This window comes from Suillus clintonianus, assembly GCF_016758775.1.
Source record: "Suillus clintonianus strain FC179 chromosome Unknown DEU56scaffold_38, whole genome shotgun sequence".
Classification (NCBI taxonomy): Eukaryota; Fungi; Basidiomycota; class Agaricomycetes; order Boletales; family Suillaceae; genus Suillus; species Suillus clintonianus.
Window position 1 is genome coordinate 262,438 of NW_024539262.1, and position 23,331 is coordinate 285,768.

The 23,331-nt window shown below is 48.1% G+C and overlaps 8 protein-coding genes across 8 annotated transcripts; 6 read left to right on the plus strand and 2 right to left on the minus strand.

Moving 5' to 3' along the window:
• Positions 1 to 436: 436 nt before the first annotated feature.
• DEU56DRAFT_756360 (uncharacterized protein) lies at positions 437 to 1,556 on the plus strand (the record flags this gene model as incomplete). Its single annotated transcript, XM_041350026.1, has 4 exons — positions 437 to 643; positions 693 to 897; positions 941 to 1,102; positions 1,165 to 1,556. 4 exons carry the CDS (start codon positions 437 to 439, stop codon positions 1,554 to 1,556), a joined length of 966 nt encoding a protein of 321 aa, XP_041208200.1.
• A 2,170-nt stretch (positions 1,557 to 3,726) lies between these two features.
• DEU56DRAFT_756361 (uncharacterized protein) lies at positions 3,727 to 8,857 on the minus strand (the record flags this gene model as incomplete). The annotated part of the gene is made up of 18 exons (XM_041350027.1): positions 3,727 to 3,878; positions 4,097 to 4,119; positions 4,457 to 4,584; positions 4,628 to 4,695; positions 4,746 to 5,162; positions 5,210 to 5,369; positions 5,611 to 5,674; positions 5,704 to 5,739; positions 5,787 to 5,956; positions 6,366 to 6,407; positions 6,461 to 6,692; positions 6,740 to 6,770; positions 6,793 to 6,837; positions 6,925 to 7,576; positions 7,784 to 8,067; positions 8,102 to 8,252; positions 8,287 to 8,613; positions 8,690 to 8,857. The coding sequence occupies 18 exons, from the start codon at positions 8,855 to 8,857 to the stop codon at positions 3,727 to 3,729; spliced, it is 3,150 nt and encodes a 1,049-aa protein (XP_041208201.1).
• Positions 8,858 to 11,268: 2,411 nt separating this feature from the next.
• DEU56DRAFT_913035 (uncharacterized protein) lies at positions 11,269 to 11,496 on the plus strand (the record flags this gene model as incomplete). The annotated part of the gene is made up of 2 exons (XM_041357473.1): positions 11,269 to 11,361; positions 11,431 to 11,496. The coding sequence occupies 2 exons, from the start codon at positions 11,269 to 11,271 to the stop codon at positions 11,494 to 11,496; spliced, it is 159 nt and encodes a 52-aa protein (XP_041208202.1).
• Positions 11,497 to 12,610: 1,114 nt separating this feature from the next.
• DEU56DRAFT_913036 (uncharacterized protein) lies at positions 12,611 to 13,180 on the minus strand (the record flags this gene model as incomplete). The annotated part of the gene is made up of 1 exon (XM_041357474.1): positions 12,611 to 13,180. One exon carries the CDS (start codon positions 13,178 to 13,180, stop codon positions 12,611 to 12,613), a length of 570 nt encoding a protein of 189 aa, XP_041208203.1.
• Positions 13,181 to 13,503: 323 nt separating this feature from the next.
• Positions 13,504 to 13,668, plus strand: DEU56DRAFT_707846 (uncharacterized protein; the record flags this gene model as incomplete). Its single annotated transcript, XM_041347452.1, has 1 exon — positions 13,504 to 13,668. A coding segment is annotated over one exon (165 nt), but the record flags the coding sequence as incomplete, so codon positions are not given.
• Positions 13,669 to 14,272: 604 nt separating this feature from the next.
• Positions 14,273 to 15,466, plus strand: DEU56DRAFT_756362 (uncharacterized protein; the record flags this gene model as incomplete). Its single annotated transcript, XM_041350028.1, has 4 exons — positions 14,273 to 14,488; positions 14,544 to 14,694; positions 14,753 to 15,130; positions 15,336 to 15,466. 4 exons carry the CDS (start codon positions 14,273 to 14,275, stop codon positions 15,464 to 15,466), a joined length of 876 nt encoding a protein of 291 aa, XP_041208205.1.
• A 442-nt stretch (positions 15,467 to 15,908) lies between these two features.
• Positions 15,909 to 16,670, plus strand: DEU56DRAFT_756363 (uncharacterized protein; the record flags this gene model as incomplete). Its single annotated transcript, XM_041350029.1, has 1 exon — positions 15,909 to 16,670. One exon carries the CDS (start codon positions 15,909 to 15,911, stop codon positions 16,668 to 16,670), a length of 762 nt encoding a protein of 253 aa, XP_041208206.1.
• Positions 16,671 to 19,053: 2,383 nt separating this feature from the next.
• DEU56DRAFT_756364 (uncharacterized protein) lies at positions 19,054 to 20,840 on the plus strand (the record flags this gene model as incomplete). Its single annotated transcript, XM_041350030.1, has 4 exons — positions 19,054 to 19,526; positions 19,560 to 19,653; positions 19,745 to 20,039; positions 20,224 to 20,840. 4 exons carry the CDS (start codon positions 19,054 to 19,056, stop codon positions 20,838 to 20,840), a joined length of 1,479 nt encoding a protein of 492 aa, XP_041208207.1.
• Between the last annotated feature and the right edge of the window lie 2,491 nt (positions 20,841 to 23,331).

Sequence of the window (23,331 nt, forward strand, 5' to 3'; positions counted from 1 at the left end):
GCGGCATTTGAAACCGTCGCAAATCCATGTTTTTCAGTCGAATGATATGTAAGATAGATGCGGTCCCGTTCGGGAGCCGTCTTACAGTTTGATACTCATCCGACTTGGACTCCACCACACTCACGGTCTCCCTAATGGGAGCCGTCTGTATACACTGGTGATTATGCGTCCGGTCTACCATATATGACTGATTGTCCAGCATCACCGGTCTACAGACTTCAGACTTAGCAACATTTCTGGTACGCAGCACGTGATCTAATATTGTGTGTGGCCCGTTGAGACACAGTGTTGACCAAATCGGGCGAGTGGACGGTGGAATGAATACATTAAGCCACAAATGTGGGCGCATGGCTGAGGAGTCGCTGTTCCCTACAAATTCCCCTCCTCAACTTCATTAATCACTTGTCTTCTCATCTTCCATCCTTCCGATCTTGTCATGTCGTCTGAAACCAGCAACACCGACATTAACGTTGTTGCTAGTCCTTCTGTCGTTCTGGATGACAACGACACTGCCGCGCTCACATGCGAGATTCAAGCACTCTGCGATGCGATACAAACACTGATCGACGCAGTGCCTGCCGACAAGGACCGTGCGCCATATGTCGAAAAGGAAGATTGGTGCCTGCGCTGGACGCAACTTTTTGTAAGTCACTACAAACTCTTTTTATGTCATTCTCATCATACCGCACCAGAGTTCTCTGATCGCCTGCCTCAATCATGCGAAGGACAAGCACTTGCCGCTTGAATTGTCCGTCGCAGCAAGGGAGTTAGGCGGGCAAGCGACGCTCTTACACGACGCGTTTCAGCGCGACATCCGCAAAATGAAGACCGCCTCGGCGAGCCAGGCGGATCCGGCTGCCCAAGAGATGGAGGAGACGGTCGAGAAGGTCAAGGTGTGTTTCTGCTCTCATTTTATAATATAACTCGCCGACCTATCAAGCTGCTTCAGACGCAGACACCCGGATGAGCGTCGCGACCGATAAGGTCAATCCTGTCTCATGCACCCGTTGCGCCAACATGGGTCGACCATGCTATAGCAATAGTGCTGGCATGGTTTGCCTGAACTGCAAGCGGCTCAAGGCCAGATGTTCTCTTGTTGTCGGTGAGTTCTGTGTGGTGTTGATCATCTGAAGAGTTCACCATTGATTCACTCTTGGACTGTAGAGAAAGGCAAGGCAAATGCTGCTCCCACAGCCGTCCTGGCTCATATGGCTCCAAAGCCCAGCGCGGCTCCTAGGCACAGACCTGCACCAAGGCATGTGCATGCACCGAAGGACAAGGGCAAGTCCAAAGCCAAGTCCACGGCCTCGCAACATCCTCAGCCGGCTGCCGGCCCCTCCAGCACAGCTAGCGTCCTCAACAGCAGTCGCAAGAGGAAGGAGGCCGAAATCGAAGACGAGGTAGACTCCGAGAGCGACGAAGAGGCCGCTTACATGGCAGGGAGGATTGAAGCTCTGCCCAGCTACATCTCCGTGGTTGATACCGCCCTCAACGCATTGAAAGAAGAAGTCAGTGCAATTAATGGATATATGTCCAAAAAGCGCCGCCGCCTTTAGATCCAAATACAATACATACGTGACATCAGTGATTTACATACATTATACAACGGTTGGTTGGTTGGTTTAGGTTAATCCCGTGATCAGACGACAGTGGGCGATGAGCATGCCGGCTCCCATTGGTGACCGGCTCTGTCTATGTACCAGGTGATGCAATATGCGCATGTGAGGCTCACAATAGGAACCGCCCGTACCCTACATCACACCACGTCATTTCATTTAAGAACATTCGTGGCCAGAACATCCGGTTCCATCCTTCCCTCATGTGCCACTGCCTTTCGTTAAACCGGAACCGGGGGCTCAACCGCCATCGCCATGGTTGGTTGGTTGGTTGGTTGGTTGGTTGCCTCCCTGCACTCAGACGGCTCCACATGGGGACCGCATCTAACCTAAATACCATTCAAATGCCAACTTTGCTATGAGACGGTTCGCAATGGAACTGTGTCTGTCACCACACATCTTTGAGATTACTACATTGCCTGTGAGACGGCTCCCGTTGGGGACTGCTCCTCTGAAGGTTGCTGTTCAATCACGCAGCCGTGAGACGGCGGCTCCCATCGGGGACCGTATCCGACGAGAACCGATTGTGCAGCACCGATCTGTGAGACGGCTCCCATTGAGGACCGCATCTGTCAAGAACGGATGTCAAGTACCTGCCTACGAGGCGGCTCCCATTGACGACCGCCCCGGGCCAGCACACGCACCTGTGAAGCGGCTCCCATTGGGGACCGCACCTATCATGCACACTGGTCAAGCACCCCACCAGTGGGACGGCGCACTTACACAGACGGCTCCCAAAGGAAGTCAAGATCACTGACAGGCGCGGTCCCCCATGGGAGCCGTCTCACAGGTGGGTGCTTAACACAATTGTCCATCACAGAAGCGGTCCCCATTGGGAGCCGTCTCACAGGCCGGTTGCTTGACATCCGTTCCTGACAGATGCGGTCCCCAATGGGAGCCTCAGTCTCATATATTGGAGCGCGCGACTAGTCTGCTTGACACATGTGGTCCCCGTTGAGAGCCGCCTCATATATGGGTGCTTCAGAGATGCGGTCCCCAATGGGAGCCGCCTCACAGGTGCATGTGCATGTATGTCCGAAGCTCATGACAGGGCGCGGTCCCCTATTTGGGCCGTCTCACAGGTGGGTGCTTACACCTCACACACAGCCGGAACAGCTCTGTAAACAGATGTGATGCATATCCTCAGAGACACGCTGCATATTTCAACCTAACCTATTTGTTTGTTATGCGGATGCATGGACAGTTTCCGAATGACATCACAGATGGGCATAAGGATCAAATTCTATTGATGTTAGCTTGATTTCCAAAATTCAGTTGCAAATATAATCAATATGCGCCCGTCCGACGGCTCCCATTTGGGGCCGCGTCTGTCAAGCACATTTTCAAACCAACCGACCATCATATTTGAGACGGCTCCTGTTAGGGATTGCATTTATCAAGACCAAGAGCATATGATGCACCTTCCTATGTTGTGGATAAAATGTGAGCCACCTCACAGCCGGACGTGATCCAGCATTCCACTTGACATCCACGGCAACCAATGGGAGCCGCCCAAGATGCAGGTGTTCGAATGGTGTGCTTGACACACGCGGTCCCACATGGAACCCGCATGACAGCTGAGTGATCCAGTAATGGGCTTAACAGACACGGTCTCCGATGGGAGCCGTCTCCCAGCTGAGTCATTGATCAGTGTTCTATGCAGATGCGGTCCCCAGTGGGAGCCGTCTCACAGATGTGTGCTTGGCTGACACAATGCATATTGGCGGCCACCTCATACGTATACAGTCACTGGGACAGCCCAGTCCAAATATTATCACTTGTTTGTCTTTGTTTTTTTTATCCACATTCTATAATATTCTGCACTGCTTTTCTTCTTTCTTTCTCCTACATTCTATTGTGCAGCAACCTTTCTCAACCTTTCTCAATCAGTCCTGCAATGTTCACTCTCCTTTCTATACTACTTCACTGGGCTGCTTATCTGGGTAGCTGCTTGCCGCTAAGATTCTATACTTTAACTGATCTTGTTTTGTATTCAACATTTCTAGTGGTGGCTTGCTCCTGCAAATCTGAGACTAGCCAAGCAGTCCATTCTGTGACACACCGACGATCTCTTGCTTTCCTAACCACCGACTTCATGAATCTCTGGATTCTAATTGTCTTTACCGTCCTTGTCACCATTATTGTTCTCCATGAAGTCTACCTTAATTATCTTGATCGTACAACTGCCAATACCATAGCTCTCATTCAGCTTCAACCAACCACTGGCACTACTCCTCATGGATCCCCTGTCTAGACCCAAACCTATTATTTCATCCAGAATCACTAGTGTTAGTACTGTGCTATTCCTTCTTGCCCAGCTCTCTGACATGCATCATATGGGCTAGCCCAATACTAGCTCATTAGTCATGGGGACAGTCCACTATACAGCAGGATAGCCCATCACGACTTTCATAATCACTGGGCCATCATTACATAGACACTGGGCTGACCCACCACAAATATATACATTCCTTACATACTACTTGGGATAGCCATGGTGACTCTACTTTACATATAATAAAACTCATAGATGCTGATATTGTTTTTTGAGTGAAAATCATGCAGCACAGTTTGGAACCACAAGACAGATGTATATTCAAGCTATGATACACAACTACATACAAAAATCATTCAAAGCATATGAAACACTAGTCATGGTAATCAAAATCACGATCATATGAATGGCCACCATAATCAGGAGACAGAGTGTTCTAGCCATAAGCATATTTCTCATGTTCCCTTGCAACCACTCTTGAAGGGCCTGCAGCCGAAAAATCATGGCAAGAATGGGCCACATAATGCCCATAAGCTTGAACATGATGTGGAGACATCTGCTGTACCTCATTATGCCAGTGTTGAGGTGGCTCATAGCCAGGGGTGTGTGCATGAGGTCGATGTCAAGGTTGAGGATGAGGATGAGCTGGGACAATGCACGGAGCACCATCATAACGTACAACCTGGAAACCAACTTGAATGAAAATAGCAATAGAAGATGTCAGTTTTCAGCTTACCTTCAACTTTTTCCTGATGCATGAGTCTGGTGCATTCAAGCTAGCAGCCTCAGATTCAAATGTTTGATCTGTCAGACACTCAATTAGAACAGTATCTGCAAGTGATTCATGGACTTACCATAATCCTCTACATGCAGTCGCTTGCGAGGCTGCATCCTCTGCGGCTGAAGCACCACTGGGTGGTGATCTGTACGGGATGGATCATTGTTGCTGTGGTGGTCCTCGTGAACAACAGAAAATCTACGAGCAGCACGGTGAGTCTGTTGTTGAGGCTGGGAATCACAAGTAGTATTTTCATGCTGCCTTTCTCCAGAAGGGGGGCCAACATTTGAACCACTGGTTGGTTGGTTGGTTGATGTTGATGTTGTTGATGTTGTTGATGTTGCTTTCTTGTACTGTTCCAGCAATGTTTTTGGGACAGAGTATTTGAATTTCTCGGAGTGTGCTAATTTGCAGAGCACAATGTGGGAAGTACTGGTGACCAAAGGAATATCGAACATCTTAGGGTCATCATTTTCACATTGGTCAATGTGATCTGAAGCAACAGCATTAGATATGAAAATGAACACAGCCAATAAGTACCTTGCGGCCAAGGAACAATATCAATCTTGGACACAGTGACATCCAACCAACCAATGATATCATCAAGAGTCTTATCACTGTGTCCTTGCTTACGCTGAAGTTCAAGTAGATTAGTAGCTTCTGTCTTCAGTTCGGCATCATAATACTGTGTTGCCCTGCACTTGATGTAAGGCACAACGAGTAGCTTCAGATGTTGAGCGCTGAGGGTGTGATAGTTGAAGTCTGGGCCAACCAACCAACCAACCAACCAGATGAATACCATCAGAGTTCAAATTGAAACTTGTTCTAGTATACAACATTGAGTAGCTTCCACCACTGGACAGACTTGGTTGTATAGCTGAATTGTTCTGTTTTATTGAAATAAATTCAAGATATGCACGGGGAATTTAAATGGAGCTTACCAAGCTTCTCAAGCACCATGACTGACCAGATACGTCAGTAATGATCCAGTGGGGCTTCACCAGGCTTCAAAAACAAAATATCACAAGCCTCACTAAACCGCAGCAGTACTAGCTGGTAGTTTTTTTGCTCTGGACACATGGTAAGATGAAACTCAGGGTAATTCCAAGCTATGTACTTTGCTGTAGTGATAATCCAATCTAAAGTGAGGCAGGTGTCCACTCGATGTTCATTGATGAGATCCATAAAGGTGGAGGAGCCTGTGACAAAACCAGAGGCCTGTCGGGCTGCCTCATCAGGAGTCAAATTGAAGACACAGCCAATGACCTCGGACGCAGCATCTATGAACTTTCAAGGCATATTGAAAGTGGCTTCTGGTCGGTCTGGACAAAGGCGACACTCATATGTTTGCTGCATTACTCTATTGGATCAATACATATCTGTATGGATACTCATACACTTTTATATTGCTAGCTGTACTTAGTGGCCTGCGCTTCTTATAACCTTGTACTAGTCTACAGTGAAAGAATTGCATGTGAAATTCTGCAGGCCGCTGCACAGATTCCCAGGCCTGCTTGGAACATATCTTATCATAACCCTGCAGCCCAACTAGTACTACGCAACCACTCAGAGGTAAGTTGTTTTTGGGCGTTGTAATATAATCTAAAACTTATTTGCCTCATCTACCAAGCTACAACTTGAACATGGCATCTCTACGCAGAGCTCTTCAGCAGACTGTCCATGATCCGGAACGTACATGTCCTGCTTGTGGAAGATCAGACTTCAAGAGCACCAGAGGCTGTGAGACGGCTCCAATTGGGGACCGCGCCCTATCATGAGCTTCGGACATACATGCACATGCACCTGTGAGGCGGCGGCTTCCTGGGGGACCGCGCCTGTCAGTGATCTTGACTTCCTTTGGGAGCCATCCGGATTGATAGGTGCGGTCCCCAATGGGAGCCGTCTCACAGGTGGGTGCTTGACAATTGTCCACCACAGAAGCGGTCCCCATTGGTAGCCGTCTTGCAAGTCGGTTGATTGACATCCGTTCTTGACAGATGCGGTCCCCAATGGGAGCCGCAGTCTCATATATTGGAGCGCGCGACAAGTGTGTGAGGTGTAAGCACCCACCTGTGAGACGGCCCCAATTGGGGACCGCACCCTATCATGAGCTTCGGACATACATGCACATGCACCTGTGAGGCGGCGGCTTCCATGGGGGACCGCATCTGTCAAGAACGGAGGTCAAGCAATCGACCTGTGAGACGGCTCCCAATGGGGACTGCTTCTGTGGTGGACAATTGTCAAGCACCCACCTATGAGACGGCTCCCATGGGGGACCGCGCCTGTCAGTGATCTTGACTTCCTTTGGGAGCCGTCTGTGTAGTGAACAATTGGTGTGTGGTGCGCCGTCCCACTGGTGGGTGCTTGACCAGTGTGCTTGATAGGTGCGGTCCCCAATGGGAGCCGCTTCACAGGTGCGTGTGCTTGCCCGGAGCGGTCCTCAATGGGAGCCGCATTGTAGGCATGTGCTTGACATCCGTTCTCGACAGATGCGGCGGTCCCCAATGGGAGCCGCAGTCTCACGGCTCCCAATGGGGACCGCTTCTGTGATGGACAATTGTTGAGCACCCACCTGTGAGACGGCTCCCATGGGGGACCGCGCCTGTCAGTGATCTTGACTTCCTTTGCGAGCTGTCCGTGTAGGTGCGCCGTCCAACTGGTGGGTGCTTGACCAGTGTGCTTGATAGGTGCGGTCCCCAATGGGAGCCGCTTCACAGGTGCGTGTACTTGCCCGGAGCGGTCCTCGACGGGAGCCGCATCGTAGGCAGGTACTTGACATCCGTTCTCGACAGATGCGGCGGTCCCCAATGGGAGCCGCAGTCTCACGGCTGGGTGATTGAAGGTGATTGAAAAATGATCTTCAGAGGACCGGTCCCCAAAGGGAGCCGTCTCACAGGCATAGTACTAATCTCAGGGATGTGTGGTGACATACACAAACCAACCAACCAACCAACCAACCAACCAAGAAGCCCTTGTATTTCGTATGTAAAGCGCTTATGCGACGTAAGTATTGTATTTGTAAGATTGTAAGATTAAGGTCGCAAGGAAAGCGAGCCAAGATATCTAGAGGCGGCGGCGTTGTCTGGCCTTGTAAGCGTCAATCTCGCTGACTTCTTTTTTTAATGCAGCGAGGGCCGTCTCAACAATGGAGATGTAGCCGGGCAATGCTTGAATTCTTCCCGCCAAGAAGGCATCCTCTTCTTCACTTTCCGATTCTTCCTCCTCCTCGATTTCGGCCATCTTTCTCTTGCGACCGTTGTTAAAGAGGCTGCGACTGCTTGGGAGCAGAACATATGGGATCAGCTTGCGTGAGTGACCGGCAGCCGTTGGAGCCGCTGGAGCCGGCGTGGGCGTCGCCTTTGCCTTGATATTCTCTTCACTCAAGGGATCAGCGGCTAAGTCAGCAGAAACGCAAATGACAGGACTCACCGACGACGAGAGAACATCTGGCCTTGAGCCGCTTGCAGGCGGCGCAAGCAATGCCTGCAGTGTTGGGCTCGCATGGGCGATCCGCCTTGGCACAACGGTCGCATGGACCGGGTTTGACCTCCTGATGTATGTTGGGATCGGTGGTCAGTTTCTTCATGAAATTAAGTGAGATATATCATCCGCACCTTTACAATCAGCTTAACTTTCCTCACCGTCTTAGGAACGGAGGTCGTGGAGCCGTCCGTGACCGAGTCAACGGGGATCGGAATCTCCTTCTTGCGCTGGACAATGATACATCTTGTATCAGCCGGCTCGACAACCTCCTCCTGTGGTGGCAGGGCAGCTGCATCTGCATCTGCCTGCCTCGCCGCCGCGTTCGTGATTTCGCGGATTTTACGCTGAAACGCCTGGTGTTTGTGCATGGCTTGCGCACATAACCCCCTTTCCCCGACGGTCAAGTCGAGCGGGAGGGTTGTCTTCCTCGCGAGGTTGAGGCAACCTATGAGCGCGCTCTATGGTCATTGTTAGCTTGTGTTAGTTGACGAGAATGAAGAGAAAAGAACAGAAAAAGTGTGTGTAGTAACGTACAAAAAGTTCCGTCCAGCGCCGGCACCAGTCTTCTTCTTCTTCATACAGCGCGTCATAGCGCTCGGCCGGAGCTGTGTCGATGAGCCTTCGCATGCCGTCGCAGTGCTCTTGAATTTTGCTTTTAAGAGCGACGATGTCCATATCGGTGAGGTTGGATGTAGATGACATGATGCGATACGGATGATGAAATACGAGAGAGAAAGATATGGATTAAGTTGCGGGGTGAACTTATGGTGAACAGCAACTCTCCGGCCGTGCGGCCACATTTGTGGCCTAATTCTTACACTTCACAGTTCACAAACCCGATTTGGCAAATCACGTGCCACGTTCCAGAAATTGTGCCAAGTCCGAATTTTGGGAACCGATGACGCTGTTCAGTCACACTAACGTGGACCGCGCCTATGCCGATGGGTGGCTTGTGCGTGATAGGTGGTGTGCTCGACAGATGCGGTCCCCATTGGGAGCCGTCGAACAGGTGGGTCATTGACAGGTGTTCTTAGTGTTCTTCACAGATGCGGCACCCAATGAGAGCCGTGCCGCGCACGGGTGCTTGATTGATTCATGGTCATGACAGACGCAGTTCAATGGGGACCGCTGTTCCGATGAACAATTGTCAAGTGTGAGACGGCACCCATAGGGGACCGCGTCTGTCTAATCGAGCACTCGCGTATAGCACGGCTCAGCTAACATTCGGCTCGGCCGTGCCAGCTCACCAGATATTGCGGAACCATTGGCAACACTAATGTCACTCCCCAAATCAAAATAAGCCCCGCCTGACAAGCAACAGAGATGTGCAAAGGAATGTTGTGCAGAATGACATGTCTGCAAGATTGTATGTGATGGGGTGTAGGAATGGCATATTTATCCACCCCATCCTTGACATTACTGACAAAGAGAACATTGTCCTTGAGGGTGGTATTACCACTACAGCATATACATATATGTCAACAACCTTCTGCCTTGAGCCTTCTTGTATGTTTTATTTGTAGTGTAATACACATATCCATGGACTGATGTCAGGTATGATTCAAGATCAAGCTCACAGCGATTGCTAATATTTCAAGTTGTGTGCGCCATTTGGATGCCTCTGAAAATTTAAAGTTTACACCCATGACAAAATGTGATGATGAAACTTCAATCTTTGTCCACAGATTAAATACATCACCCAACCATTGCTGGCCGAAATTGTCTAGCTATAGACCCAGTAAGCAGAACACGTGTTGAGATAAGACTTGCAACTCATTATTGGCATAAAATGTGGACCTCCACTGACTGACTCAAGCTGTTTTCTGCCATTATCTTCCGACCTCTTCAGGACCATCACCACCCTGCCATCTCAATTCACTTCAATTTTTTCAATGAAGTTTCTTGGAGTTTCTGCCTTTGTGGTAGCAGATATTGTTGGGTGTTTTCGTGGATGCTGTCTGGTGGCTAGGTCAGCTTTCCTTGCATCTTCCTGAACTCGACTTGTGTTCCAGCTTTTCCTAGCACGGACATTGATTGTTTTGATAGATCTTCTCCAAACTAACAACATACCAGGAAGAAGAACAAAATGAACACTCTGAGTATGTAAAACTATTCCTCACCATCAGGGCACACACAACTACTTTCATATGTCCAAGTAAAAGATGAGAAATTGTTTGTAGGGGAAGGAGAATTTCAATTGATAGTGAGAGACAGAGAAATATGCAATTGGTTTGACGAGGACATTGTAGTATTATTGAAGTTTGCTCTGGAAATTGCTGAACATACTTGTGATACCTTTCTAATCAATACCACACTGGTATGCAGTGCCCTTCCTATGGAAAGCACTTTCAGAATGACAGAGGTGTTCTACAACATATAAATCAACCTACCTTGCAATGCTTCTATTGGAACAACAAATTGGTTCACTTCTCAGGCCCGCCAGTACAACCCCTGCCAGTGGAACCTCAAGTCTCACTACCAGAAGACGAAACAAATTTCCATGACATGTACATGATGGATGACCGGTCCTGGGCCAGAGCATCAGGGTACTGTTGTAAAAGCTGATGATGGGGAGAAAGTGGTGTTATATTTTGGTGGGGCAAAGACCAAGGGTAGAGGAACCACATTCATAAAGCAATTTGAGTCCAACAAGTATGCTGAGGAGAGGGCGAGCAATCCGTATTTTCCATTCGCTAGCACACCAGACCGGGAGATGGTGGATTCCTCCTTTGATCGGACCTCAGCATGGCAGATATTAATGAGTATCTCAAGCTTGAATTTGTGATCCCATTTGTGTTGCATGGAAGAGTGTCTGAACTTTGGTGAAATTAGACCAGAAAACTACCACTTTCATTTCACTCTTCAAGAGAGCTCTGAGGATATGCTGGAATGCTGCCATCCCTGCCTCAATGGAAGTACCAAATAGTTCCTACAGAATTTCCAACAACAAAGATTTGTTAGATCACTGTCTTCAACTCTTCCATAAATATAAACAGAGTGTTATTGATGCAGGTGCCCGGAGAGGGAAGGGTGGTGGGGTCAAATCATAGGTGATTCCAAAGTTAGAGTTGCTGCAAAGGGTAGTGCCAAGTATCCAGTTGCATGGCACACTCATGCAGTGGTCTGCAGATCTGACTGAACACGCCCATATCGCTGTCGTTAAGGTGCCTGCAAGAGCTGGAAATAACTACAACTACGATGTGCAAGTGCGTTGTTATCTTGATTGTCGCAATAAAGTAGATCACTTTGATCTTGTACTTCACATACATGAACAGGAAGATCGTGCCATTGATATGGATGATGAAAGCAACAATGAAGACATTGATAGCAAGACAGTTTGATGTTCCATCAAGGACTATTTTTCCGTCAACTCATTGCTGGTGATTATCCTGAGGCACCTCATCCCTACAAGTTACACATTCTCAACTTCTGTAGCAGCTTACAATCTTGGATATAAACCCACCCTCACAAAGATGACTGTCGATAAAGCTGCCGACCACTTCTTGTTTCCTGATCTTTGCCCTGCAATATTCAATTATCTGGATCATATTGAGATACACAATGACTTCCCTGTTGGTGGCAGGCGTTGAGCTCATCATGATCCTAATTGTCCCCTTCCTTTTGAACACACTCAAATCTAGTGTAAGATCTGGATTCAATTGAAAAACTTCCATGATGCAATTAAGAACTGCTCTTGGAAAGCACACATATCTGTGAAGCGGCTCCTATTGGGAACTGTTCTGTCATGCACCTTCGAGGACGGTGCCTGGCAAGCACATGCACACATGAAGTGGCGCCCTTTGGGGACTGCACCTACCAAGCACACTGCTCAAGCACACACCTGTGTGACGGCACCCATTGGGGGCTGCAGCTGTGCAGATCACTTTTCAAGCACTCATATTTCTTAGCAGTGTGTGTATGTGTGGCTCCAATTGGGAGCCGTGTGTCCGAGCTCCATCGGGAGCTGTGTTGGGAGCTGTGTTGTTGTATGAGCATTGGGTATGGCTCCCATTGGGGGCCATCTTTCTGAGCAGTATGTGTGCCTTCTATTGGGAGCAATGTATCTAAGCAGTGCATGTGGCACCAAATGGGAGCCGTCTGCATGTTTGCCAGTGAGCCATCACTCATGTGATATCACTTTTCTTGACAAAATGTCTTGAATGGATTACATAATGATGAGAGAAGACACATTACTAAACTTCAAATGACAAATATAAGCAGGAGCCAGTGTTTGAGAAGACTACACAGCAGAACATAACAATAGGTTGGGGAATAAGAGCAAGCTGAGATGGGCAGTTGGGCCAAGCCAAGTTGGGAATGACATGCATCAGCTGATGTAAAGGAATGTGGAATCTAAGTAAGGTATCACTCTGCTGATGGATGAGCTGGGGTGTCTGACAATCTTCTGAATTAGGTCACATGAGAAGTGAATGCATGGGAATCTACCTAGGCATGTCATTTTTGGGTATCCCAAATAGGCAGATCATCACTATCCCTGGGGACTCTATCACCTATAGCTCTAGCACCTGCCAGTGGTTTCGGGGCTGAGATGTACTGGTTGATGGGTGATGGAGGAGTAGAGGACCGAGGAAAGGGGAAAATAAATTGACGCAGATGTTGGAGTAAGGAAAGCCGAACAACAGTGAGGGGCAGTTTGATGGTCCTTGAGTGGTGTTTGCTGGTATTTATATCCTTGATTGCAAACTCTACATGGTCATTTCCCCATGCTGCAATGTGTGATAACACAGCTGAGAACACAGGTGGTGGCAGAGGGTCCACAAAGGACTTGAAACAGTGACGATAAACAATGATGTGGTCACCAGATCCAATGGTCTTCTGAGGCCCAGGAGTGATGCAACTATCAAAACTCCATACATCATTGCTAGCAAATGTGTGGGATGTCCCTATGATGAGGGTGGCTGCCAATGCAGTCACCAGTGGACCCACAGGTGTGGTTTCTGTCGGGTTGGCTGAGGTGGTTGACTCCCCAAAAACGATAGTGTGATGAGAGTTTGCTGCTGTCATAGTAAGGAAAGAGGAAGTGAGGCAAAACCATCTCAGAGGCCCTATTATAAGGGACCTGCAAGCAATTAGTCCATAAGGAGATATTGGGTGCTTTGGAAACCATCAATTGCTCAATAAATATAATATTTTTTTATTACCTCACCTTGTCCATAAACTAATTCTGTTAAGTAAAGCTCCCACACCTAGTACAATTCTGCTCTTTCTCACACTTACATTGCCCTTGGTCACCCGACTTTTGCTTGACCTCAGCTCGTCCTGAGGTATCACCCAACGAAGATGCATGTGTTACAGCTAGATACTTCCATTTGATCCTTTGATCCTTTGTCAGTAATCTCAAGGATGGGGTGGATAAATATGCCATTCCTACACTCCAATGTATACAATCTTACAGTCATGTCATTCTGCACAACATTCCTTTGCACATCTCTGTTGCTTGTCAGGTGGGGCTTATTTTGATTTGGGGCAATGATGGTTTTGCTCAGATCATAGGGATGGTGCACATTGAGAGCCGTCAAAGAGGCCAGTGCGTGATAAGTGACATTAGTGTTGCCAACGGTTCCACAATATCTGGTGAGCTGGTACGGCCGAGCCGAATGTTATTTGAGCCGTGCCACACGCGAGTGCTTGACTAGACAGACGCGGTCCCCATTGGGAGCCGTCTAACAGGTGGGGTGCTTGACAATCGTTCATCGGAGCAGCGGTCCCCATTGGTCTGCGTCTGTCATGACCACAAATCAATAAAGCACCGTGTGCGGCACGGCTCACATTGGGTGCCGCATCTTTGAAGAACATAACCTATCACGCACAGGCCACCTGTCTGTACGACGGCACCCATCGGCATAGGCGCGGTCCACATTAGTGTGACTGTACAGCGTCATCGGTTCACAGAATTTGGACTTGGCACAATTTATGGAACGTGGCACGTGATCTGGGATTAATTGTTTGCCAAATCGGGTGTGTGAACTTGTGAAATGTATGAATTAGGCCACAAATGTGTGCCGCACGGCCGGTCTCAGAGTTGCTGTTCACTATAAATTACCTTCACTTCTTCATCGATCTTCTTTTCCCTTCTTTCATCATTATCACATTATCATGTCTTCTGACAACGCCGATATCAATATCTTTGCTCCGCCTCCTGCTGAGGAGCAGCAGCAGCAAGCCCAAGAGCCGGACGCGGAGGAGGTTGTCGAGATGTCGGCCACAAAGTCGATTGTAGTCCAGCAAAAAAAGCAGAGTCTGATCCCCGTTGAGTCGTACACAGCAGGCTCGACAACCTCCATCCCTAAGAAGGCCGAGCCGAAGGTCAAGGTGAGTTTCTTAGTGCTGCGATTGTTGATTTCCTCACATAACTAACATACTTCAGAAGTTCACGCCGCGCATGAGCGCCCAGCGCCCTACCAACCGGGTCTCATGTGCCCGTTGCATTGCGAGAGGTCACAAGTGCTATAAAAACCCCTTCGGAATGGTTTGCCTCGACTGCAAGCAGCTCAAGGCCAGATGTTCGCTCGTCGCTGGTGAGTTCTGTCAGTTCATTGTCTGCCGACTTCGCCATTATTCATTCCTGGAGTGTAGAGAAAGCCAAGGCGAAGGGAACGCCTACGCCGGCTCCAGCGGCTCCTATGGTTCCCAAGCCTGCCGCTGCTCCTACGGCGCCCAAACCCACCGCGGATCCTAGGCCCAGACCTGCTCCGAAGTCTGCGCATGCAGCCGTGGCCAAGGACAAGGGAAAAGGCAAGGCCAACGCCAAGTCCACGGTCTCGCCAACACCTCAGCCGGTGGCCGGCCCCTCAAACACAACTGGCGCATACGCCCTCTTGAACAGCAGTCGCAAGAGGAAGCTGGCCGAAATCGAGGGGGAGGAAGACTCAGAGAGCTATCAAGAGGATGCCTACTTGGCTGGGAGGATTCAAGCGCTGCCTGGCTTGATCTCCATTGTTGAGACGGCCCTTGGTACGCTGAAAAAGGAAGTCAGCGAGATTAACACGTACATGGGCAGAAACCGCCGCCGCCTCTAATTTGGCGCACCGTGTTGATTACAGTACAGTATTTATGTACACTTAGCAGCACCAGGTAGTTGCATTTCGAAGTTTGAACTTTAGGGATGTGGAATGCGAGCGGATGTGTGAAGTGATGTATGCAATGGCTTCTTGTGCAGCTTCGCCAAGCTTATACGGATCTGAGGAGAGGCCGTCGAGCTCCGTTACAACCGAAACCGGAACTGGCAGTATGACAGTCCATCGGAGACTCTCAACGATAGATGCCCCGGCCGATAGCTTCGTGGGTTAGGAAATACCAATGCCCGCATGTGAGAAATATAAAGGGGTTCTTGTTGACTGCTTAATCCAGCGCTCAACTGTCTGCCCCTATGCTAAATACTATTCAAATGAACAATAAAAGGGACATCTTACAGGTGGGTGGGTGATAAGTGTTCTACACGGATGCGGTCCCCAATGGGAGCCATCTCACATTGCAAGCGTATATATGCAAGCTCTGTCTGTGATGCAGACGGACGGTCCCCATTGGGAGCACCGTTCGCGTGATTGCTATCACAACCAACCAACCAACCAGTGTATATAGTTAGGTAGTTCAATTTACAACGGCGCTATGGACATGCATGGGGCACTCAATGGGAGCCGTCCCTCGCAGCAATACATGCGGCACTCAATGGGAGCCGTTCCTCCATGCAATATATGCGGCACTCAATGGGAGCCGTCTGTACTAGTTATGCATGCATGTGGCACTCAATGGGAGCCGCCCTTCGCAACAACACATGCGGCACCCAATGGGAGCCGTCCCTCCATACAATACATGCGGCACTCAATGGGAGCCGTCCCTCCAAGCAGTACATCCGGCACCTAATGGGAGCCGTCCCTCCAAGCAAAACATCCGGCACCCAATGGGAGCCGTCCCTCCATACAATACATGCGGCACTCAATGGGAGCCGTCTGTACTAGCAATGCATGCATGGGGCACCCAATGGGAGCCGTCCCTCCATGCAATACATGCGGCACTCAATGGGAGCCGTCCTTCGCAACAACACATGCGGCACCCAATGGGAGCCGTCCCTCCATACAATACATGCGGCACTCAATGGGAGCCGTCTGTACTAGCAATGCATGCATGGGGCACCCAATGGGAGCCGTCCCTCCATGCAATACATGCGGCACTCAATGGGAGCCGTCCTTCGCAACAACACATGCGGCACCCAATGGGAGCCGTCCCTCCATACAATACATGCGGCACTCAATGGGAGCCGTCTGTACTAGCAATGCATGCATGGGGCACCCAATGGGAGCCGTCCCTCCATGCAATACATGCGGCACTCAATGGGAGCCGTCCTTCGCAACAACACATGCGGCACCCAATGGGAGCCGTCCCTCCATACAATACATCCGGCACTCAATGGGAGCCGTCTGTACTAGCAATGCATGCATGCGGCACCCCATGGGAGCCATCTGTACTAGCAATACATCCGGCACCCAATGAGTGATCCGGCTTAGGTAGTGCTTTAGTTAGTATATCCACTATCATCTCCTTGGTAGGACCATAGTTCTCATGAATTTTCTCACGAATATAATGGTTTTTCATGTCAAAATGTTTGGACTTAGCATAATATTGTCGATCTTTGGCTATTGCTAATGCCACAGTATTGTCTCTGTATAAGGTTGTGGGTGCATTTTGAATAAAATTTATTTCCTGGAATCAGATAGCTTTATGTGCTGCGTGAGCCATTGTAGCATACTCAGCCTCTGTTGAGGATAATGATACTGCATTCTGTCTTTTTGAACTCCAGGTAATCACCCAATTTGCTAATTTGAAAACATATCCGGAAATTGATATCCAGTCCCTTAGATCATTGGCATAATTGGAATCAGATCGACCAACAATTCAGACTTCATTATTGTAAGTAAAGCCTATATGTTTGATCCCTAAGCTACGTGTTCCAAACAAGTATCTAAGTGCTTGTTTAGCCGTGGTCCAATGTGCTAGCCCAGGATTCGAGGTAAATGAGCTTAGTCTTTGGATAGAATAAGCTATATCTGGATGTGTTGCTCCTGCTAGGTACATTAAAGATCCAATCAGTGATGTGTAACTGTTATTTCGGTTGCCCGCCTGACCATTGTCTTCTTTTTATAGCATTATTTTTGGATCTAAGGGCATACCTACAGTGTTTGACTTTTGGAGACTGTGTTTTTGTAGGATAGACTCTGTGTATTTAGGATGAGATATCAGGATCAATCTTTTAGGCTGATCTCTAGTTATCTCAATTCCTACTATTTTATTCGGTTCTATCAAGGATTTTATAAAGCTGCACATTTAATTGAAAATTAACCTAACTAAGCCCACTATACAAGATATGTCCGTACCTCTTATGCCACGCTAACCAACCAACCAACCAACCAGTCTTTTTGCGCATTTTCTCGTACAGTTTGTACGCAAGTCTTAAGGTATAGTTGAGCTTGTGTATCTAACTTGTACAATCCATTAATCAATTTTCCTTTGACAATAGTTCATCCCCCTCTGATGTGAACAGTGACTGAACTATCCTTCATTTGTGCGCCTCCATCTTCTCTATCAAGTTTACTAATTGATATGAGATCGTTAGAAGCATGTGGGACATATGGGACATTCCAGAACTTTGATCTGATCAATTGATTGCCTATTTTACTAATGAGTTCTATAGCACTACATCCGAGTGCCCCAAGGGATCCATTCACAATACCGTTCACTCAGTGTCTATATAGTGGTATATAATCAGTCAATGCCAATCAAATTTTCATTAAGTGGGATGATGCTTCTGAGTCGGAACACCAATCATACTAGGAAAGTCGCTCAGATTTATCCTCACCTACATTTATAATTTCATCTGTCATATAGACTACATCCTCAACAAGCTTTGACATATTAGCCATATAGGCAACATCTTCAATGTCTTTGTCCTGTTCCATCGGTGCTTCTTGGACCATTTTTGCTTTGTCCTTTTGGAAGCGTTGTAGAGAGTGATATCTCTACAGGCTCGTATCCCCCCATTTGTACATCAACCTCATCCCTATCCTCATGTATGCGCAGTTCCATAGAGACACGCGACCTTCCGCACTTTTCCACAGAGCACACGACACATCAGCAACATTCTGCACCCTTCTGCAGCCTGGCGCTATGATCGGCATATCCTCCCATGTCCTGTCCTGTCTGTCCGGTACCATTGGTGCATACTCTCACTGTCATCTCTGTCTCTGACCACATCCAGGGTCTTTTACATAGTGTTACATACTTGTCCGCTCCCTATACACTTTTGCGCAGCCTATCTGCTTCCCTTATGTTTCATTACCCTGAGAGCGTGTGTAGTGACCTACATATCTAGAAGACTCAGAGGATTTCGGACTTACTTACTTTTCCCTTACTTGGACTCTCGATCTGTTTTCCGCTCAGTTGTGCATAGAGCGCTAATATCATCACTGCATTTGTCCATCATCTTCCTAGTCTTGTGAAGACTTGTCTTTCAGTTCAAGGAGAGTTCCTATTATCTTCCGTCGTTGTTCCTCTACTCTGCGCATACCACGCACATTCTGACTCTTCTGCACAACTCGCACGTTCCACACACTCATCGCATCGGCCCTGCATGTTCCCATGCGTCTTCACATTCATCCGACTTAAGCCTTTCTCTTGATCCCTCTCATTAGTGGTATTCAAAGTTCGCACCTGAGAATTTTATTTTAGAACCAGCCGCTGGCATCATGGCATTGTTCAAACCCCGCCCTGCCTGGCCGTCATCGGTGTTATTGTCATTGTTGACCTCACTGCTGCTACGGGCCGATCCCTGATCACCACTCTGATCATCACTCTCCCAATCCTTAAGAACCCTCTGGAACCATATGGCGCGCACTAGAGGTCGGGGAACTCGCGGTATACAATCTAGACATGATGCAAAGGGGAAAGTTCCTGCTGCTAGTAGCGCAACGACACAAGCAGATGAAGACAGCAACCCACAGATCTCTGGCAGTATAACATCTCCTGCTTTGAACACTGCAAGAAAGCCAGTTCAATGTGAGAAAGCTTACAGCACTCGTACCTCTTGGCTCATTGCCTGGTGCAAAGCTAATGAAGACACACAAATCAAACTCTTCTCGGACTCTGTGAAGGATGTGAAGGAGCAGGGCAGAAAGAAGAAACAGGGTGGTGCACCTAGGGAAACTTACTACCTGCAGCTTGCACGCGCAGTATTCAAAAATGACGAGGATCCTGAGACAAGACTTCTTTTCGAGCAGAACCCCCAACCCCCAGGTTTTCATCAAGCCTGTCCAGACACGGTTTGGAAAATGAGTACCCCTGAAAAATATTATCCCCTGTTCGCCTATTCATGCTATCTGTTACTGATCAGATGTTTTAGACTCAAGAAGAAATACAATGAGGTCAATAAGTCCCTCAAGCAGTCGGGCGCTGGAATGATATTTGAAGACCTCCAGACGGACCCAGTGATGAAAACACTACTTGATGGGTTTCAATTCATGATCCTGATCAGCCAATCATTTTATTTTTTCTCCTGCAGATTCACACTTGGCGAAGTTCCCGTGGTGGCCAGACCTTCACGGTTGGTGGAGAAACAACCCTGCATATAACACTGTGTCATCCTCTGTGGACCCTGGGCAAGACTTCGAATCTGACGCACTCCAATACTTCAACGGGTCTGGTGGCAAGGATGTACAGGTCCCTGGTGAAGATGAGCTTGATGGAGAGGACAACGCTCTCGAAGACAGGGAACCCATGGATGTGGACAACATTAATATTGGTCAAGATTGTGTTGGCCCTGTCGGTGATGTTGCTGTGGCCAATATAACAACACCAGCAGATCAGTTCTTCCGTGCATAACAACCAACCATCATCCTCCCGCTCTTCATCAGCAGCTCCTAGTTCAACTCATATGTCTACCCCTTTTGCATTCCCTTCCTTCCAACATCTTTGCCCTCCCGTCACTCCAATCTCGACACGCCCTTCTCACGAAAATGTGATATCACTGAACTCTCCCGAATCTCCGGCGCCTGAAGACAGTGATATTCAGTATGATAAATACCCATCATTTTTCGCCAATCTCCCACAATCTGCTTCTAGCTGTGATGCCACACTACAGGACTCTGATGATTCTGATATCAGTGCTCGTCATGCAATGCAGGGCCTCCGTGTTCAGTCTCATAAATCAAGTTCTGCTGTTCGAGGACGTTCAGCATTTCAAGTCATGAAGCTCTCTGGGCCATCTACTCGTAGTGGGTCACCTCAATCACCCCCAGTCACTTGTCCCCCTTCACGCAAATGCACCAACAACAATCAGACTTCCATTGCCACCGAGCAGCTCTCCGATACAGCACAAGTGCTGATCCAGTCGATCAGTGAAAAACGTGGTGATTGTGCTGAGAATGACTGCCTCAAGCGAATGAAGATAGACTACAACATTTGGTCCAGGGACGTTAAAGTGTGCAATGCTCACAGTGAGTGTGAGCACAGCATGCGTCTCACCGAGCAAGACTTCATGCACAAACATGACCTCATGGGCCACCAACTGGAGCAGACAAAGCTGGAGCTGGAGCTTGCCTGCGCACATCGAGATGAGGAGGAAGCAAGGATCCAGCAGATCACAATGGAGCGGGGCATGGATCCATCAACTTGAGTACTATCACATCATCTTTGTTACTTCACGTGTTCTCTTCGTCATTCTGTCATTGATGTATAGCTGTTGTTTAAGTAGATCGTGTATACATGATTTTCGCTATGGATGTCTACTGAGCTAGGACCCGAAGCAAGCACACCATCAAAGTATTACAAAAATCTTGTCCCGCTGTGCCAATATAACTCTCATCACTGCATCCATCTTCTTCATCTGCACCATCATCGCCCATGCCCTTGTTCATGTCTTGCCCAGTCAGTTCCTTGTAAAAGTCTTGACCAGAACCTGCAATACCAAGGCTCTCCTCGATCTTGATGATCATATTGTGTAAGATTAGGCAGCAGCGAATCCACATGTTAGCATAATCCAGTTCTGTCTTGCCCTGGATCAAGAATCGAAGCTCCCGCAGGCTCTGGAACCTGCCCTTGAGTGAGCCGAAAAAATGTTCAGAGCCAACATGGACCTATAAGTAGGTAAGCCATGTTTTAATTTGCATCGCATATGCTTACTTTTGAAAGGTTGTAGTTGAAGGTCTTCTGATCTCTCGTCAAACTTCCCCCCAGTGGCCGTTTGAATGGTGTGACACACCACATTTGCGCTGCATATGCAGAGTCTGCCCATAGCCACTGGCCCGCACCAAAAAATTCATCTGGCTTCTGTGCAACTCTTGTGTGCCCAAAAACATTTGAATCGTGAAGGCTGCCGGGTACGCTAATCACATGATCGATGATACGAAGATTGTGAGGTAAGATAACAACCTTGAAAGTATTAGCATGCCGTTAACGAAACTGAAGGTCGACATACCTGCGCCGTGAGTGAGTAGTTTGAATTTTTGTCGAAAAATCCTTCCCCATGCCACCCAGGCTTCTGATACAAATTGAACGAGGTACCATCGACACATAGGAAGCCGCTGTGCCATTCCCTGCATGTTTTCCCCTCAACCCACTCCTGCGACCTTTTTCATTCCTCCCAGTCTTCTCGATCGAGCGGATCGAAGTGGATCGTGTCGTCATGGTGCTTTAAGATAGTGATCATGACTTGTTTAAAGCAATTGTACACAGTTCCAATTGACACTCCTGCCCATTCTGCTAAATCCTCTGTCGTTGCAGCATTACCGTAGTGGCCTATCCCATTGAGAAAAATTGCGAGTTGGATTGGGATAGGGAGCTGTGGATTATTTGAATTGTTGTAGAAAATTGGATGTTGCTCGAGACAGTTGACGAGATTATCAAACACGACAGGCAGGACACGCAGCTTTCGGCGGAACTTTTCAGGAGCATGTATTTCCCACTCCGGCAGCAGATGCAGCTGCGGGGCACAGCTAAGCTTGGGTCTGGCATCAAGAACACAACTCTTCGATGCTTCATCATGCAAATTGCGGACTGCATTTATAAACTCCATGAAAGCTGGAGTGGCCATCTCTGGCCCATCAGATGGGAAATGGGATGTCCCGAGTGAGTAAGTGCTACTCGCGATAGTACTACCTGACATGAGAGAGCTCCATGATGCATCTGACGATATCGAAGAGACGGACATGCTGATGGATCTGTCATCACTCGATAAGCTGCCAGTTTCACTCTCATTTAGGAGTCAAGTTCCTCGAGGAGCTCATCCATCATGTGGCTGATGAGCTCTACATAGCGAGCTAATACAAGATTATGGTATTTTTCAGGGTTTGAAGCTGCTGTTTGCGCAGCGATAGGTGAGGCATGGGTGGACTAATCTTATCAGTCTAGTGTAGAATGTGTAAGCAAGGCGGAGATATAATTCGGAGTTTTAATAAGGTGCAGTGGTTGGATTTATCCTTTACTTTGTGTTGTTCGTTCCGAACTCCGAATACCACTATTATTTAGAGAGATTGTCTCAGTAGCATCCCTTAAGGGACGAATCTACTAAGCTCACCTCTCGAGGTAGACATCCTTGTGACTCCCCTGAGTTCACATCTCTATTTCCTCACCCACAGCGCTTCTTGGCGGACAGCCCTTCGCCCGCTTTACCACTGCCTGTAGCCCAACGATCTTTCTGCTAGTGTCCCGTCTTCTTGCAGTTAGCACATTTCTTGGACTTGTGCCAACAATCATCATCTGTATGTCTGATATTTTTGCATACCTTGCACTTTTCTTTTCTCATTCTTTCCTTCCCTCCCACTGCCCCCTCATTAGATTATCTTCCATATTTCTCTGACAATTTTCGAGTTGTGGCCTCTCTTCTCTTCTTCTTTCTTCTCTATCCTTCTCTTGGTGTTGATGTTGTTGGTGCTGGTACTGGTGATGGTGCTTTGAACTTGGGTAATTCCCCCCCATAATTTTCGCATTTTGGACTATTTTGACTAATCTTTTTTCTAACACTCTCCTTCTAGCTCTCTTCCCTCCTACTCCTCCTCCCCCCAACTATGTTCACATTTTTGACCATTTGGCAAGTCTTTTTCTTTGACTCTCACTTCCTCCTGTCTGATCCTCTCCTTCTAGCTCTCTTCCCTCCTCTTTCCTCAAGA